This window comes from Chelon labrosus (genome assembly GCF_963514085.1).
Source record: "Chelon labrosus genome assembly, chromosome: 12".
Lineage (NCBI taxonomy): Eukaryota > Metazoa > Chordata > Actinopteri > Mugiliformes > Mugilidae > Chelon > Chelon labrosus.
Genome location: NC_140345.1, coordinates 8,997,012 through 9,016,454, shown reverse-complemented (window position 1 = coordinate 9,016,454; position 19,443 = coordinate 8,997,012). Strand labels below are relative to the sequence as shown.

General features: G+C 40.6%; 2 protein-coding genes across 4 annotated transcripts; one reads left to right on the top strand and one right to left on the bottom strand.

Moving 5' to 3' along the window:
* Positions 1–79: 79 nt before the first annotated feature.
* On the bottom strand, positions 80–7,380 carry rap1gapl (RAP1 GTPase activating protein-like). Its single transcript, XM_084556570.1, has 19 exons — positions 7,284–7,380; positions 7,088–7,120; positions 6,882–6,972; positions 6,655–6,690; positions 6,514–6,561; positions 6,168–6,365; positions 5,984–6,081; positions 5,515–5,593; positions 5,185–5,238; positions 4,511–4,594; positions 4,335–4,435; positions 4,115–4,244; positions 3,864–4,025; positions 3,207–3,278; positions 2,572–2,658; positions 2,318–2,473; positions 2,148–2,228; positions 2,037–2,056; positions 80–1,961 (listed from the first exon to the last, which is right to left on the bottom strand). The coding sequence occupies exons 1-19, from the start codon at positions 7,352–7,354 to the stop codon at positions 1,877–1,879; spliced, it is 1,686 nt and encodes a 561-aa protein (XP_084412696.1). The 5' UTR covers positions 7,355–7,380; the 3' UTR covers positions 80–1,876.
* Positions 7,381–9,074: 1,694 nt separating this feature from the next.
* On the top strand, positions 9,075–18,648 carry casp2 (caspase 2, apoptosis-related cysteine peptidase). 3 transcript variants are annotated; one of them, XM_084557934.1, is made up of 12 exons: positions 9,075–9,219; positions 9,723–9,886; positions 11,031–11,201; positions 11,296–11,370; positions 11,942–12,011; positions 12,484–12,575; positions 12,801–12,983; positions 14,472–14,600; positions 14,703–14,793; positions 16,001–16,189; positions 16,676–16,785; positions 16,889–18,648. In XM_084557934.1, the coding sequence occupies exons 2-12, from the start codon at positions 9,737–9,739 to the stop codon at positions 17,021–17,023; spliced, it is 1,395 nt and encodes a 464-aa protein (XP_084414060.1). In that variant the 5' UTR covers positions 9,075–9,219; positions 9,723–9,736; the 3' UTR covers positions 17,024–18,648. The 3 variants fall into 3 exon arrangements, with proteins under 3 accessions (XP_084414060.1, XP_084414059.1, XP_084414061.1); XM_084557933.1 differs by having other exon boundaries at positions 16,001–16,201; XM_084557935.1 differs by lacking the exon at positions 11,296–11,370 and having other exon boundaries at positions 16,001–16,201.
* The last annotated feature ends 795 nt before the right edge of the window (positions 18,649–19,443 follow it).

Here is a 19,443-nt window from a genome sequence, read left to right as displayed (position 1 = left end):
GTTTTGACTCTACTGGTTGTGTTACTGCCCTCTGCAGGATAAAAGTATTTACTACAGCACAATATTAACTACACACATTTATTTTTTAATCATATACATCAGTTCTGCATTAAATCCCCTTCATGCTAGTTATAGTGTTCAGTTTAAGTTGAAACAGCGCAAGAATTGATTAAACTGGTCAAATCAAAATAACAAGTATGTGTCAGTGCAGCACAATATAATCCAATAGTGCAACAAACCACAGCCTCCAATATGAAAATGCAGTTGAATCAACAGCTCTCACGGTTATTTTAAAGAAATGCTGAATACCATAACTTTCACAAAGCTAAGATTTAGTGCAGGGTTGTTACATTAGTGTGCATTATTTTTTAATTACTGTACCTAATGAAGTGGCAAGTGAGTTTAAAAGCTTTTAAATTTTGTGTTATACTTGGTACATTCCAGGAGAATATGCTTCAGCCTCTTCTGTCTCAGGTATACTACAGTCTCATAGCCCAGTAGGATGTTCCCCCAACACTGAGCAGGTACTGTTTTATTGTGCAGTATCTGAGGTGTTGTCTTTTTAACCTGAGGTTCAATCAAAAGATAGTGCCTTCCTCTGCTCTCCCATTGCCACACACTCCTTGATTTGGCCTGTGAGTTTGACTCTACCAAGGCATAATATGGTGTGTATTTTTCCTATTTACTACTGACTCCACTTTTGAATCTGCAGTTTCATTTCACTCAATCCAAGTATTCCCAGTAACCCTTTACTTTTTAAACAAAACAAACCGAATCTCCATAATAATATTAAGCCAAGCTGCTGATATACCTTTTTAAAGCCAGCAGAGCAGCTGCTGAATCAAACCAAATGAGCACTTGGTTTGATCAAATAATCCTCTGTCCACCATAATTTCCAAATAATTGCTCTGGAATCTTGTATGTGACACAGTTTAGGAGCAGGTGGATAACAAAAGGAAATCTTGAATTACTAATAGCCTTTTCCAAAGCAAAAACCTTTTGATAACAGTTAGTAATGTGACTGTTGGTGGCACTGATCCAACACCAGTTACTATCATATGGGAACGTTTGTTTATGATCAATTATCCAGGAAAAAAGATTCAGGATAAGGAGCTGTAGACATGTCCAGCTTTCATACACAGCTGAAGCTTCAGAATACGACTGAGCATCAGAAAAACAAAATCTTCTAAAATACACATACTGAAATATAAATATATTTGATTTCTTTTCTATATTTGGGTTCTGCTCTGTATTGTCGCCTTAGTACTTGCTCTGAGAGTTTCAGGCCCAGGGTTGTGTAAAGCATCTTAGGACAAATTGAATGGTTATTGATGTTATATAAATAAAACTGAATTGAACTGAACTTAGTCTGTCTCTCTGTGTTAGCCCTGCAATAGACTGGAGACCTGTCCAGGGTGTACCCAACCTCTCGCCCGATGACAGATGGGATAGGCTCCAGCAGACTCCGTGACCCTTCACAGGACAAGCAGTTACAGAAGATGAATGAATGAATGAATGAATTGAACCTCCACTTTTACACAAGTTATTGTTTTCTAAATTACAGATCAGGTTTTATTGGCATCATCAAACCCGTCTTTAGTACAAGCATCACTCTTTACTTTCTACATATTGTAAACTTTGACAAAACATTTTAAACTTTCCTGTCAGTTTTTATGTCATATACTTCACTCAAATGCAATTTACAGATTGTTATTAATCTAGAATATCCCTGCTATGACAGTAAAATAATTATATTTCCAGAAAACTATTTACTTTCACATTCTTTGTACATATAAGTCATCCACCAGGATAATGAAGACCATGTAGGCTAGCAATGTCTATATGTATATTTAAATCTACTAGTTAACATTTCCTTTTATGTCTCTTCCTGAGGACTTGCTTGATCTTTGAGTTCAGCTGCCCCCAAACTGTCAGTGGGAAGAGGTCCTGAAGATTTGTCACTGAAAAGGACATAAACAATTTTCTGTGTCACTTGCTCAGCTCATACAAAAAGGAAAATGATCTTTGTGTCTCACCTTTCTCCATCTTTCTCTGTCTGTTAAGGAAGTTAGAGAAGAAAATGAGCTTGGATCTGTTAAATTAGCATTTAATAAATTAAATATGCCCACTGCACTGTGAGTTTTTACCTTAGGCTTCTGCGACGTGCCAACAGTCTTCTTGGGTACCCCGAGAGTCTCAAAGGAATGACTCCTCACTCTGATGGCTCTCTGATGACAGATATTTTGGAGGATTAACAAAAAAAGGCAAAATGGTGGAGTCAAACATAGGATAGTTCCTGAGGGATGCTAGGATCCACCTTAAAGTTTTCAATAAAACCCCCACTTCCTTCAGATGTCCCCCGCGCACGCTCAGAAGTGGGGACAGTAGCCAGTGACGGATCTCCCATCATGCACTGGGAACGGTTGAAGAGTTCAGCCTGCAGGCTCTCTAGGAGTGATGCACGTGTACGTAGCTTCGCAGGAAAATGCACAGAACAGAAGGAAAAATCTGAGAACAAGCTTTGATATTGACAAAAAAAAGGGCTTTAATAAAAAGTGTTTCTCCGTCTACCACCAGCTTGCTGAACTTCTCCGCCTTACAGCAGGAAACATCTGCATTGATGAGTTTGGTCAGAAGGAATTCTCTGAACTGGGAACGCTAAAATATAGAACAGAGGAAACAAAAACATGCAATGTATCATACAATAATCCTCCATGATTTTACCACGCAGGGCAGGTGGAGTGAAAGCAACTTATTGATTAATCACAATAACCCGGTCACAACAGTCTGAACAGGAAAAGACATTCAAATGAGTAAGGCTGACCGGACGACAAGACAAAGGCTAGATATGAAGGCACATTGGACAGTGAGTCACGCCCTTTCACAGCGGACCTTTTGACATGTCATTGTAAAAGCACAGGAGTTAACATGAAGTCTGTTCAAGTGTTTCAGTAAACCATCCACATTCCAGGACCCTGAAGTGGATTTCAGCCATCGTTTACTTTATTACTCCTATGTTTTACGTATTTTTTTCACATGTTTTACTGCTTTTAAACTCTTCGTTGTGGAGGAAACAGCAATAGTTAAAGTGAGTCTTACTGCCTCAAAGAAGAAGATAGATAGAAAGTATGATATGGCTACAATTGTTGCACACAGGTTAAACAAAAAAAGGTATTATGACAAATTTAACACTTGTTGCATCTTACATCGGTGAAGATCGGAGGATCTGGGAGGACTGGACCAAAGGGAGGAACATCCTCTCTGGCTGTTACAGACACCTGCGAAGACCAGATTTAAAAGAACAGTCGATCCTCACTGAAATACAGTTTATTGCAGATATGAGTGCATCAGTGTGCTGTATGTCTGCAGATAAGTTCTACAAAATTGCAGTAGAACAGAACTGCCAAGCCATGATTGAGGTCATGAAGGTTTGAGTTGCCATTTTATAGTTTGTCCACAATATTTCAGTGAAAAATGTCCCACCAAATGCATACGTCAGTTCAAGCTTTTATATATACAGTTTTTTCTGTTTTCTAAGTTCTTCATCCCATAGTGACAGTCTCACAACAGTGAGACAAAAAAATGGACCCAGCTTGAGCTTTTATGTCTTTATACTCTTAACATACTTTTGGATACATATATTTTTTTTATATTTGCATGTAAATTGTGTGACATGAAAGCTAAATCCAGTCTCCGTTTTTGATTTAAAATCCAGATGCTTAATGTAACGAAACCACACTTTCGCTCTATTGTTAATATACACTTGGATGGCAGCGTATGTACAGTATACAACTGGAACTGGCAACATCCGTCATTGACCTCCAGGTCAATGGGCATAGCGAATGTGAATTCAACTCACTCACCTGGTAAGATGCCCCCCCTGTTTCCTCCTCCCTCTGAATCCTTCGGACAACCAGAAAACAGTGCAGGAAGTGAGACTTGATAACATCAGGTAGAAACGTGGTTTGACCCTCCTGGTAGACCAAAGCAACAATGTCGTTGCCAATATGCCTTTTTCTCTGTAACTGGAGACGAGGAGAAATCAAAATGAATGTCAATGTCTGCTCAAGAACCTTTTTGATTTCCTCAGATGCACTAACACAGTCCTGCTGACCTGCTGTGGATCGCCCTCTGTGTAAGGTAACTTAGTTGCGACATGGAACATGACCTCTCTACCATGAAAGGAAGTGAAGACCGCCTCACTTCCTGTCTGGCCATGACACACATCCAGTCCTCCTCGGAAGCTGAGAAAAGAGGAGTGAAAAGAAAGGAAATCATGTGATTTTCCTCACTTCTTCTTTCATTATCTCCAACTGGGTTTCATTGTGCTTTACCCTGCGAATCCCTGCAGTTGTACTGTCTCACCCAGAAGAGACAGGAAGTCTTTAAACGCTTCACTTTCCTCGTTGTTGCTCAGTATGTCCTCTTCAGTGAACTAACGGAGAGATGGATGGTGTCTGAGTGGTCATGACAAGGAGCCGTGTTTTGCCAGTAAACCAGCATTTCTTACCTGTCCGCTCTTTTGGTACAGCACACCAAACTTAAAATTATGAGACACTCTGTGTTCATCAAATGTGGTTATGAGCTCTGGAGCCTGAAGGACAAAGGAGAGAAGGTTACGGTGGACACATATCTTTTAAAGAAAAACATTTTGACATGTCACAGTAGCTGAAGCACATACGGTGTAATAAATTATTCCATTTAGCTGCTTCTGTTTTTGGCTCCTGGTATTGATCACTGCCGCTCACTGTCTCATTGCTCAGTGAGTACTGTCACTATTATTACGCTGTCTTTAAATGGAGTCTTGTTCACTTTGTTCACAAGCACAACCTCATAATCAGAAATTTTCAGTAAGGCGAGACTTTTAGAGTTGTGATGTGTTCACTGACGTTTTAAGGAATGATTGAAGTGAATCATTTGCATCTTTGCATTTCCAACGTCAAGTTGCGCTGATCGCTTGCTAAACTTTTAACCTCTGTGGCTTCTAGACACTAACAGCTGTCTAGCAGCTGTGTTCTCATGATTCAGAGCTGATGTCACAGTGCTTGAGCACCAAGCATTGTTGTGTACGCGACTTCCCACGACGTAACCGCAATCTCCCAAGTTATCTTTGAAGGCATGGTTAGTAACACCTGTGATGTTCCTGCTGTGACATGTCTGATATACATTGTGTTAGAGCATTACCTTGAGGTAGCTGACCACGTCGAACTTTGAGACCGTCACTCTGTCACAGAGCATCTAGAAGCAAAAAAATATATTTTATTATGTAATATATTAAAACATATGCAAAGCAGAAGTACATTTAATATTCTGAGCCCCACTTTGACTATCTGCAGCAATAAAATGTATCATAAATGTCAACGCTCCACTGACGGATTATACAATAAAAAATAAAAATAAACTTTTTAACACTGAAATCTGCATAATGACTGCTATTACTGGTCAGTGTAATGTTTGCTGAAGAGACTTCTGTACCTAGGTTTTATGCTGTATGACTGAGTAAGGTAGCGATACCTTTGCTAATTCAACTGCTGATGGGATGTTGGGGAAAAGAGACGCAGAGAAAACTCCATGCAGAGAGCACTCCTTCATCCTGTTAGACAAAAACACACAAAAACATTTCATCACTTTCTGTGTAATTAACAATCGAATACAAACAGAGCCGATACGCATAAAGATCCCTCTAGACATGCCTTTAAAAAATGTATTCATAAAATTACGTTCCTTCACCCACCTTCATTAAATAGTCCAGAAACTATGAATATGCAAAAGGTCTTCATTTCTAAAGTTTAGGTACTGGATATCAAGGTTTTACTTTAACTCACTGCATAAGCTGCATATTAAATTAATTTCTGAATAAAAATGTGTCCAGGTCTTAATCTAAAATTTCATATTTAATAATGAATCCATAACATTCAGATAAAGTGGACATAAGCAGGTGGAGTGGTGATTTAAGGAAATAATACTATGCTCTGATCTCAACCTTAGTATCACACGTAGCTTATTCTCCTCTTCCTCCAAACACACAGAGAGAACCAGAGGCCCCAGAGATGGATCCACTGCTGTGAATGAGTGATGGTACTGAAGGGGAAAAGGAGATAAAACAAAAATATCACTCCGTGAAGGATAACACTTATTTTTTGAGACTTCACATAGAGTCTACTAACTCGTGAGCGGAAGAACTCGTTGTAGATTTTGGCCTCGCCGTCTCTCTCCATGATGTCGTAGCTCTCTGGCTCAGGTCCACAGCTGGAAGAGGTAGGACTCATATCTACAAGCCTCTCCAGAGGGGGGTCTATCCAGTAGCCTCCCAGTTCTGGAGGGAGGATGAGCGGCAGGTCTCCACTTATGGTCAAAAGCTGAGACTAAAATAGACACAAAGCAGAACCTATGGCTAGTGATTGTTTTGGGAAACACATATTATGGCAATCGTGAAAAGGTCAGTGTCAACACACAGATGGGACCCGTATAAATAGAGCCATGTCTGGGATTTTTGTTGAGCCGAATGCTAACCTTCAGAGGCAGAGGGAATTCACACCGCTGCTCATCGATCCTGCTTCCCTGATGGACAAGAGCACTAAAGATTACAAACTGCTACTGCTCGGGCATCACTGGCTATACACACAGCACAAGATCAATCACACTGTAACTCACCTGCAGCTTCTCAATGATTTCAAACAGCTCGGTGTCCTGATAGAAAGAACAGAGCAAAATGCAGCAGTCAGAAAGAAAGGGAAGGAGGAACACAGAGAGGAAGAGGAACATGACAGCCGCAAATGGAAACTTGACTTCTCAAAAAACCAGCATACATATATTCATTAAATATACTGAATTAAAATGAAAAGGGTTGAGGTGTACGCTGAACGTTTTAATGATATCACCCTCTGGTTGCTGCTAGAAGAAAGGAAAGGCTTGCTCTCACTGGCTGGAGAATCCAGGATGTCCAGTACGTTGTCCTTTGCAGATTCAGGTCTGCAGCAACAGGTCGATTTACACAACGAGACAGCATGACAGTCACTTCTCTTTCACTTCTTACCATGAGGTTAGCTCAAAATAGCAACAGTAAAAAGAAACAATTAAACCTCACCTCGTCTCATCACCACATGTGAGTCGGTCCACACTGTAAATAAGGAAGTGAGAATGCTCAGGAAAAAAAAAAAAATATTAAGCAGACGGAATAACTTGAGTCTAAGAAAAAGAGTGTCATTTATTCACTACACGCTACTCAATTGACTTTTTGTGGACACTGTCAGTCCTAATAGGCAAACAGTGTCTTTACTCACCTGCCATATGCCCCAAAAGTGAAACTTCTCTTTCTGGAGGAGAACATGTCATTCCTCTTTTCTCTCTCCATGGCTTAGTTGTCACTGTGAATGTTTGTACATGCCAGTTTGGTACCGAGTCAATCAGGGCTGGCTAAGGTTGAATTAATTCACTCTATCATTCTGTCACTCCTCTTCCTCCTCCTCTCTGCCCCCTGCCTCTCACTCATTTAAGCTTCCCTTTCCTCCCTCTGCCCTGCTGTCAGCCAGACAGGCAGCATTAACCCACTCATGGTCACAGGTGTAGCAGCGGCCACAAACTATAAAACGGACACGGTCAGGCTGCCTCATGCGGCTTCATGCCATCGATCCCAAATAAACACTTGGCGGTGCTTTCGCAGACTGACTGGGCTTAAAGATAGACTTGTAAATAAATAAAGAAATGAGTGAGACATTTTCTCCCGGACCTGTTACCCTTTGAGTCAGTAAGAATCATCAATTATTGACAGCACACACAGTGAGGGTGAGGAGATAGACGGCAGGGGAGGGTGAAGTAAAGAGGGAGATAGAACACGAAAGGGAAGTAGGGAAGGGAGAAAATGAAAGAAAGGAGAAAGAGACACACACACAAAGGAGGCGTGTACATTTATAGTGAATCATCTCACATGATCTAACTTTTTACTATTACTATTACTTGTGTATCTTAATCAAGCATGGCTTGTATGGACACTGAAAGATGAATTCAACGTCTGTATTTATCAAAGTGCTGGAAGCGAAATGTTGGTGCTTTTTGTATGTTGCAGTCACACCACACACACTTCATAAATATGGCAAGAAATAATAATACTTTATAATAGTACTTTATATCAATGAGTTTGATTTAAAATAAGTTTTTGTTGACTGAGAACAGACTGACTGGATCCAAGATGGCTGCACAGAGGCAATCACACACCAGGGTTAAAGTGCATACAATTAGTTATAATGAATAATATATCTTAAGAAACTGGTTCAGAATTAGTTTATTGTGTTTTTCTTCATAGGCCGATTGTGGTATTATAACTTATACTTACTCTGGTGTTTCTTCAGCAGTGGACTGTACCTTCTCATGTTTGTTTTTCTTATGTTTCCACAGTTTTGTCCCATTTTATAAGGTTGCAGACAGCTTATTTTTGGATATTTGGCACGCTGATGTCTATAGGAGAATATTATAAACAAATATACTTTTAAACTGTTAAATTATAAGAAGTGAGATAGAAGAGAAATGTAATAATATTAAGGCATATTATAACAGTAGAAGGCCCCTATCAATGTCATTATATTGTTCTATTATTATTTCGGCTGAATGTTAAAGTAATATCTGGTAATGATGGAGTTTATATTAACAACAAACAATAACTTTGATTACTCCAGTTTCAGACAGTCGTAATGTAACTAGGTATTTCTTTACATCCCATCACTGCTTGTCTTGATAAAAAAAAATAATAATAACTTTTGTATGATTTTGACCTATAACCATGCATGCCTACGAACATTTTTATTCCGTCCTCTTCTCATTAAATAGCTCTCTATTCGACAGATGTTTATGCCTGTCTTCCAAGCGCCTCTTATCAATTGGTTACTTATTAACAGAAATCTTATTCAAATTCAAAATGCCCTTGCAGCCATCCCTTACAGTAGTTTACTTTAGTGGGCTGCTCTCTGCAAAGTGCTTGATGATTGGTCTCTTGGGACGTCACTCAAGCGTTATTCTGTTCTCATTGGCCAGAATCCAAAACAACGAACACTATGGCCCCACCCCCTTCGTTGCAGCAGAGGGTACCCCGCGGAAGTTGGTTTGTGGAGTGGGAACGGGATGTTGTTAATTTGCGTGAAATAGTGTGAAAGACGTGCCCATATCCAGACCAAATCAGACAAAATACAAGTCGAGGTGGGGGTTGTATTCTGTTGCAGAAGAAAGGTAAGCAGCCGTTTGGGAAGGAACTAGGATAAGGATAAGTCGACGTTAGCTAGCTAGCTGGCTAGCATCGGTTAGCGATAATAACTCATCACAACTTCCATGTACTGTTTACATCATAACTGGTATAAATATGATAATATACAGCTAATATTATCGATGCGTTACATTTCCTGGTAAACTTGTCAATTTGTTCTCACTTTGTGCAACTTAACACCTGCGTCTCTCGGCTAGTATTGTCGGTGGTTTGCTTTTTACTTCTATGACATGTTTCAGTAAGTAACTGTCAGGTGTATTTAATGTAACGCTAACGGAATTAGTTGTTTAAGATGAAACTATTGACTAGAGACGTGTCAAACTGAGAGATCCCAGCAGAGGTACTACGATACTGGCCGGTTGTAGCCTTGAGCAGTCAGTAGTAGTAACACCACACTACAGTCTTTTGTTAATTATTGTGATAGAGGTTCGTGTGTCTTGTCACAATAACCTGATTGTCCTGTGTGCAGTTTGTTGAAGCAAAATGTTGGAGTGCGGCATGCTGAAGCGAGACAAGCAGGCTCTTCGGAGATGCTCTACTGTTCTGTGCAAAGAGCTGGTGGTGGATGAGCTGTTCATTCAGTCTCTACAGGCGGACGACATCCTGACCGAGGCCATGGCGGAGGGCATCATGGTATTTTAACACGCATACTATTAGGCTGATAATCAATCAGCTGGCTGTTCCCAGATTTGTATCTTTGACCTGCTATGTTCAGTGTTAGATTCACCTGCTTAAAGTGCGATCAACAGGTTGTTGGCTGGCTGACAGCAACTTTAGTAAATGTTGTAGTCATTATAGTCACCTTTTGATCTATTTTATTTAACTCGTTTCTAAAAGTTAGAAATGTCTGTGGTTTCTAAAGATGGTTACGAGAATGTGTAAAATTGTTATTACTATTATTATTGTAAATTAATTTATGCGTTTGCATAATTGATCACATCAATAATGTAAATGCATGCAGCACTAAAAGAAATGAATTTAGAGTTGGATAACTTATTCTAGTCTCACATGGGTAAAGGTAAAAATGAAAGCTCTCCAACAAGACAGCCTTCATTAAAAAAGCATCCACGTACACCAATCAGCCACAACATTAAAACCACTGACAGGTGAAGTGGATAACTTTGATAATGTGACAATGTAATGTTCTGCTGGGAAACGTGTGGACCTGGCATTTATGTCGATGTTACTTATGTTGATGTTACTTAGACATGTACCACCCACCTAGACCAGACCAGGCACCCCCACCCTCCTTGATGGCAGCAGCCATCTGCAGCAGGATGCAGCCTGTCACAGGAACACACACAAAAATGGTTTAGAACAGCACAAGGTGTTGACCTGGCCTCCAAATTCACTAGATCCCAAACTGATCAAGTATCTGTGGGATGATCCACAGAGGCCCCTCCCCTCAACCCATAGGACCCAAAGGCCCCCACTAACAATATTCTGTAGCCAGACACCACAGGACACCCTCAGAAGGACCATGTCCATTCTCTGATGAGTAACAGCTGTTTTAGAGGCACAAGGGAGACGTAAACATATATTAGGAATGTGGTCATAATGTTATGCCTGATCAGTATGTATAGATAGATAGATAGATAGATACTTTATTGATCCCGAAGGAAATTCATATATGAAGGTTATTTGTCTCTGGCTTACTGCTCTGCCCCATTTAAGCAACAGGTGTGAGGTTGATATACATATCATGATGAGGGTGAACCTACTTAATCAAATGTTTTTAGTAATCTCCAGTATTCTCTTCTGATCTCCTCTACTCAAGGCAGAGCAAACATCTCAGAAACGCAGCTGGCGTTTGCTACTTCTTTTACCAAAGCGAGGACCCAGAGCCTTCAGCAGCTTCTGCTCAGCTCTCCAAGAAACTGAGCAGCAGCACCTGTTCGACCTGCTCAGTCAATCACCAGAAAAAGATGGCAGAGAGACGCGTGCTGATGTGAGTGTGTACCTTTCTGAACATCCTCACAGCACAAAGTTTCAGTATGCACAGCAGCTGGTTTCAAGACTCTTAGACTGCTTTCTGCTCACAGAGTATTCAGCCTGAGGAAGAGCCAGGGGGAAAGGCAGGGCGACGGGTCGTGGAGAGAACAGAAAGGAGGAGAGAGGTGAGCAGAGCAATTCCTCAATCATGATAACTGTAGGCATAGTCATATTTCATAAGACTCTATGAAAGTTAATGTCAGGATAACCAGATTCAGTTACAATTACATATGCTCATAGATAAAAGAAATACACTTTCTAATAATGTTAAGCTTTAGTGACACGATCTTCTGCAGACGTCCTCAGTAGAGAGAGAGGAAAACAGTGAGGTGAGCAGCACCTCATCCATCCCAGTCCAAGCTTCAGATAGCTGCCGGGGTCCAGAGTCTTCATTCAGAGAGTGGACTCCAACCAAGAAGGAGGTCAGGAACAGAGAGGAGAGACAGAGGACAAAGAAAAGAGATAAGCAGACAGATATCAGAATCACAAAATATGTTCATGTCATATAACACATCCAGATGGACTACTGATGTAGACTCACAGGAGGCAGGATTCCCTAATAGTTAATTTAGGATTGCAGATGTACAATAACAAACAACAGCTGTTGCCAAATAAATAACTAAATCCTTCTGCGTGCGTACAGGGTGGTCAGTGTTTAGCAGCTGATGTTATTTAATGATTTAATTTTCATTTCAGAGGTTTGGGGACTCTTCTCTGCCATTTTCAACACAGGAGGGAGTTGCAGCTAAGAGAGCGAAGGCGCATGGTGAGTAATATTGCTGTGTAGCCTGTGTAGATTTAGGTTAAAATAGTTTTCTCTGTTTCCAGTGTTGTTGTATTTGTATTTGTCTCCCTGGAGACGAGAGGTCGTGTCTGGACAAAAGGGTTTATCTGTTTTCTGGCTTTAGGGCGATTCATGTAATATACTTTCTTGCAAAAGGCATTTTTGAAGCATTCAGCCACTTGGTAAGTTTAGTCTTTCATTATGAGACTTGTTTTATAACCTCTAACTGAGAGAAGTGTAGAAGTCTTGTTGCTCTACCATGCAGCTACTGTCTGTACCTGCAGGCACCACGCCCCATGAGTGACTCATTCACAGGATTGTAGTACAAAGTTTGTTGTTACACCTCTGCTAGCAGGAGCAACAATTAGTAAACAGAGAACTCTGAATAAACAGTTTCATTTGTAACAAGCAGAGATTAACTCTGGGTCTGTGTGTTTGTCTGTGTCTGTTGCAGAGTCCTTGGAGTTTAGTCTAGATGCTGACAGTCCCATCAACACTCCTGTTCTGCCATGCACTCCTGACTTTTACCTCTCTCACTGCCAGCAGGTAAAGTAGTTCCCCTCACCAGGTCAGCTCAAGAGGTTTGAAGCATCTTAAACTCTTGAGAAATATACACTTCTGGTGTCACACCATGTATTTGGATAGGAGTACATATAAAGCACAAAATGCAGAGAAGCATACAATGTAGTGATTTTAAGATGTAATAGTAATATACAGTATTTTGGACTCATTGTCTCTGTGTCTTCATTTCTTTTTTGTTTCTCTTTTCAGTCGTACAGAATGAATTCATCCCCTCGTGGATTTGCCTTGGTGATCAGTAATGTAACCTTTGACCCCTGTGCTGCTCCTGACCTTGACCCAAGGAAGGGAGGTGAGGTGGATGACGAGGTCCTCAGGAAGGTCTTTACAGAGCTGGACTACCTTGTTAGTGTCCACAGAGACCTCACTGCTCAGGTATGACTCAAGCAGACTGCGTATCAGGTTACAGGATGTTGTTAGAAATGGGAACCGTTAAATACAAACATGAGAAAATATTTGACCTGAAATATTTTTGAGAAAGTTTCCCAATTAAGTTTTTCCCCACAGTCCGATCCCGAACATTTATCAAGGCTTTTCATTTTCGTTTGTTTTTCTAGATTGCGTGTAAAATATGCAGCTGTATTAAATAAGCCTGCAATGCATTAAGAAAAAAATTCTGCCTCCAAGCTATTCCTTAGAGATTTCATTTTATTTTATAACAGTAAAACCTTCTTCATTGGGCAAATCAAATAATAGTAGAGAAGAAAAAAGTACATTTGCTCTTATCAAAAAAAAAAACTACTTTTGAGCTGGATGGTTTTAACTGACTAAATAACGAGCTAACAAACATAAATGTAGGGATGTCTTGATCTGCATCGGGTTCGATCCGGGCATTCTTAAAATCATCGGATTGGAATTGGGCTTCAGCCAAGCCCGATCTATTATAGTTATTTATTTTAGCTCTGCCATAAACTAAAACCACGATCACTGTACCGTCAAAACTTCTTCCTCTTCTGTTTTAATGGCAGTGGACTGGCGTCAAAACTACCTAAAAAAACAGAAGAGGAACCAAAATGAGGTGGCTAAACAGGTCTGCTGTGGGAAAGAACTATAGACTCTCTGACATTCTTCAAATACAGACTCAAAACACATCTTTTTAAAATAGCCTACTCTGTTTAACCCACTTTCATTCTCATTTCTATATATTTTTAAATCTGCTTTTATTTATATTGCTATATATATGACGTTTTATATAAGGTGACCTTGGGTGCTTTGAAAGGCGCCCACAAATAAAGTTTATTATTATTATTAACCGTGGACAATGAAGTCAGTCGGACAGAAAATTGTAAACTGTTCAGTGTGGATGTTTAGTGAGGTGGTGGTAGGAGATCATCATTTAATATTAACAACTTGAACCACCACCTACAAAAAAAGTCACAGAATGGAATACATTGAGTGCACTGTACTGAGCAACAACAAACACTGAACGCTGCGTAAAAAAAAAAAAAATAAAAAAATTTACTCAAGGCAAATTGACTACACATTACCTACACACATATACATCATACCTTGTACGATGTTTGGTTATGGTTTACGACAGCAGTAAAACAAATACAAAACATCATCACTTGGCTACATGCTCAGTCTGATACTGATCTCCCAGGATCGATCAGAATATCCCTAATTACTTAAGGATATACTTAGTCTAAGAAAAGACTGGCTGCGTGGTCCAGAATGTAAGGTTTGTTTGTTTAGCCCATTTCCAGTGCACGGCTGCTGTCGGGAGAAGGTGATACTGTTATCAAAAAGTAAACCCATTTCACCTTTAACTTATTCTCCCATTCCAAGATGTTCAGAGTGGACACGTGTTGGAGGCAAGACTTTTCTCATATGTATGGACGCTCCTCTTTATTCATTGTGTAGGGTATGAAGACATGCATTGAGAACTTTTGCAGACGGTCAGAGCACCGGACAGTGGACAGCTGTGTGGTGTGTCTCCTCTCCCACGGAGTGGAAGGTGCAATATATGGCACAGATGGACAACTCCTGCAGGTGAGTTTGTCCGTTCTGTGTAGATCTATCATGTGTTATATTGTTTGAGGATAGAGATGCGACTTTGTTTATTTAACATGTTTATCACATTGTCTGCTTCAGCTGGACTGGGTGTTTGAGGCCTTTGACAATGCACACTGTCCACTTCTACAAAACAAACCTAAGATGTTTTTCATCCAGGCCTGCAGAGGAGGTAAGACTGTGTTTATGTACATATACAAACATTTATTAGAATACCTGCCTCAAATCACTTCGATCCCAGCAACACTATGGCCACGTGCAAGTGAAGAGTTGGGTACTAGCCTGTCTTTCCACATGGCCAGATGTTGTCCGGTGTCTCTGTGGGTGGCAGTTTCACAGCCATCAATCCGTCCCACATTTCCAGATGTTAAGGACTGTGACAAAATCTGTCACATTTCCATATTCTGGGAGAGACTTTGACTAAACAAATGCAGTACAGTGAGAGTGAAATAAATCTGTCACTTAACAAGCTCCTAGTCAATTATTCTGCCCCTGTGATGAAGGTTATGGTCCGACTACACACATGAGGATGATCATGACAAATCCTCAGACCCCTCAGGAGCAAACCTAATTACTTCACACACTCCCTCCCGTCAGTGCAGAGCCCACCACAGGTGTGCTGCTAAAGGCCATTAGATGTGCTGAGCCACTGCCTCTTTAAATAGCTTCTGTGAAAACCAATAACTATTTATCCCGAGTGTTCAGGGTAACATTGTTGATGTAGAAATATTTTATTACAGCAACAGTAAAGAAGGAACCCTAACTAAAATGCTCAGGCTGAAAGGTTAAGGCTCATATAAAATACTAATAATAGTTTTACCTTTAAACATGAGTCAAAGAATCCAGTTGAAGTTATGGCCCCCTATATGAGATGTTAACCAAATTTCTTTTAGATTTATCGTAGACTTGAAATCAAATCAAGAGGATTTGGGTCTGCATTCCTGCAAGTCCAAGCAGTTTCAAAATCAAGACCGAGTCCACTTAAGTGTTCAATATCTGTGAAGACCGATAAATCTTCAGGTTAGTTCTTTTAAAGCCAAAGTTTGGACCAACACTGTGTGGGCAACTGCTTCAGTGGTCTGTGTCTACGCAAGAGGTGTTCAGGTGCAGTGTTGTTTGAAGGTCACCAGCATTTTTACAGACATTCACAGCTCACGATCAATGTAGCTGTGTGTCTGAAACACAGAGAGGTAGGAGTAAAGAACAACATTGACTGCAGGTTTTTAATGCTGTATTTCGAGTAAAACACGAGCTGTTGTGCTGCATCTGTAGACAGCTGTATTAATTAAAGTCAGACATGTTTCTCAGAGTCAAACCTCAGTGAGTGTAACATACCAAGACTAAATATTAAAAAGAACTTGTATGTTTTTGTCTTCCAGACGAGATGGACTGTGGAGTGGAGCAGATAGACGGACCAGTGAGGACCTGCTCACCAAGCTGTGAGCAGCGGGATGCTGGAAGGGAAGGACAGGGAGATGCAGACTCCAGACAGAGAGGGGACATGGGGAGGCCTAGGATTAAACTCCCCCAGCGGTCGGACATGATCTGTGGTTTTGCATCCCTCAAAGGTCAGAGAATTTGTAAGTTTGTCCATTTTGTTATTCTGGGATAGCTGTATTTAATCATTAACTGAAATATAGAGGGGAAAAATGAATGAGGCAGAATATTTTGATCTTTTTTATTTTAGTAAATGCTCAACAGGAGTCTCAATCTGTGAATGAGGCATTAAAGTGTTACTCTGAGATACACAGTTTGATGCATTTAAGTAGGTGGACGACCAGATTATAGATTTTGCTGGAAAAGAATGACATTAGTCAAAAGATTTGCTAAAAGCTGTGGTCCAAATTAATCATTTTCTCTTCATTGTACACCGTATTTACAAAATGTAAAATTTGAAAATATATGTGTGTTTTTTTTTGTTAAACTAATTGTTACCTAGGTTAATGTGACAAATACTAGTGATATTGCTTTGAGATGATATTACCCAGTACTATCAGACACCACCTTATCTCGCTGTATCTAATCCTTCATTGTTGGATCTGTTGCTCCCTAAGGCACAGCAGCCATGCGAAACACCAAGAGAGGATCTTGGTTCATCCAGGAACTTAACACAGCACTCCGCCTCCACGCCAGAGACACACACCTATCAGACATCTTGGTGCAGGTGAACATATGTGTCCTATGCTTTTATATATGTGTGTGAAGTGTTATGTAGTCAGTGTAAAAACATTACTGTAATCTTGACCTCTTTTTTTCCTCCTTCGTAGGTCAACGGACGCATCAAGGAGAGGGAAGGTTACGCCCCGGGTACAGCCCACCATCGCTGCAAAGAGATGTCAGAGTTCACCAGCTCATTGTGCAAAGACCTCTTCCTTTTCCCCAAGTACCAGCCCCAGTATTGATATGCAAATATGCACATTCAGATTGACACACACAGATCATTCCTTGCACTGGAGCATCTCAGAAAGAGCAACACAACTGCTCATCTTGCACCGATTACTGCCACACATTCACACATTCCCCCTGTTACAACTTCACATCCAAACAGGATTTATCCATTCAGACCACAGGCATGCTCGCGTACAAACACTTGGAAAGGAAAAAAGAGCAAGCTTATGTTAATCTACATGTACTCGGAAATGGGCGATGTATTAGCATACAATGTACTTATGTATGTGTGTGTCTGTGTCTATGCCAGTTAGAGGGTTTAGATGTTAATCCTTTTGAGTCAAACTGCACAGCTACTTTGAGGTTTCACAAGTCTCTCTTTTTAATATGTATTTTGTACACAGATCTATTTTTGTGGCTTTATTTTGTATGGAATTGTTTTTATAAGGATTTGTAAGCCCATTCTTTATTTGTACATAATGTTTTGTTTTCATGCGTGACCGTTCCTTGTTTTTAGCAGAGTGACAAGCAGGGGGCAGCACAGCAGGCACAAATGCATATGACCACCTCTCTTTCATTAATACTATTCAAGTCTCCTCCAGGTTAAAATAGATTTTTATTGTCATGACTGCACAGAGCTATAATATTAGTTACAGTTATATTTATGATGAAACAGTTTTTAAATGCTTACACTAGAGTGTTTTTCCTCACATCGTTTGCCTTATGAAGAGGAAAAACACAGACAGGGCAGCTTCAAAACTAAATAGTGAAGTTTCTGCCATTTATCCTTTCACTTTTTATTGTTGGATGTCCAGTCAGGAAAAATGCAGCAATTTAATCTTAAATTTCAAGACTGCAGCCACTGATATCCAGTACATTTCTCCTGTCGTGGTGGTGGGCTGGAATGTGGTGCTACTTGTGGGGTCACTCACATAAAGTATGAACTTTGACCTTTACGCTAACTCAGACTCCTGGGGTTTCTTCCTGTGTAGGAGCTGCATATTTAGTTAGGCTCCCTGTTGTATTTTTTTTTTTATACTGTAATCGATACAGTAAGGGTAAAAGATGTCTTCCATAAACTAGATGCAGTTTCTTACAGCAGCCTGTGCCATATGTGGATGATCTGTCAGATAAATAGATGACCCTGGTGGTGCTATCACAGTACATTGTATTCCTTTGGCAGCCGTCCACACATAGAAAATTTATTCTGAATGCTTTGTGAGCATTGATGGTTCCCAGAGAAGGTCTGACCCGGCAGAGTGTGTTAAGTTACGACAGTGTTGTATTGAGGAAAGCAGAATATACAGTCTAAGCAGTATTGATTGTTAACTGTCTGTAAACAAAGATGTGTTTAAAAAGATGCTGTGCATGAGGTGGTCATGGTAGAGTTTACCCTGGTCTGCAGCATGCTCACTCCTCTTGTTTGTTTTTTTTACAATTTGAAAAACATAATTTAAAAGAGAAAATATTTCAAGAGGTATTTTAAAAAAGTAGCTCCTGCAGGGTGATAAATTTTGAAGGTTGATATGTGCTGCCAAGCTCTGCTGAGGCGCTGTGTGGGGAGGGCTGGTAGATATTTTACTTCTGTCAATTACTGCCAAATGTTCTATACAATAAACAGACCATGGGTTTTAATCGAGTTGAGTTTTCAGGTTGTTTTTTCTCTTGTGATGCATTTTCCCTTGATGGGGTGTTTCTGGTGCATACGTAGCAGAAGCTGCACCCCGCACCTTGAATGCAAGGGCTTCGGCACGAATGTACATGTGGCTGCTCCTGTGCATGCTCCACTTTACTTGATCCCGCTTGTTGCTGTGTTTGTGTGTGTTGTTCCCGGCGTACAGCCTGTCCCCTCCGTTCTCAGGTATAGTGTAACTGGCTCCCCGGTATTCTGCTGTGCTCAGGTCTCTCCGTGCTGCGGCTGGGACGTATGCATCTCTCACACTGCCCGCCACCCACTGATAATGTTCTTAGTGTATCAGATAGAGGCCCGGCCAGCTGTCCACAGTCATTCTCCCTTGACACACGCACACGTACATACACACTCCGACGGTCAGAGTAACACATTACCCGCTGGCCTCCAGTGTAGCTCTGAGATTAGGCTGTTATGTGCTGGCGTGTGGACCACAAAGCAGGGCGGGGTTTAAGGGGATCTGTGTGTGTTTGTGTGTCTTTGTGGTTGTCATAATGGCCGCCTGTGTCATCAGGCTGAGAGGAGAAACCTGACGATGAACTAGAGACACTTAGATTAACTTGTCTGAGTGGGTTGTTGGTACTTTACGGGTGCAGAGCGCACCTAAAGGCAGTGAGCTTTTCAGCTTTTAGCGAATGATGTACAGCACATATTCACTTCCTGTACTCGCTCCTCTGGATATCTGAACCTGCTGTGGAGGTTAAGCAATATGGAGATCACTTAACAGTGGGAGCATTTTGTGGG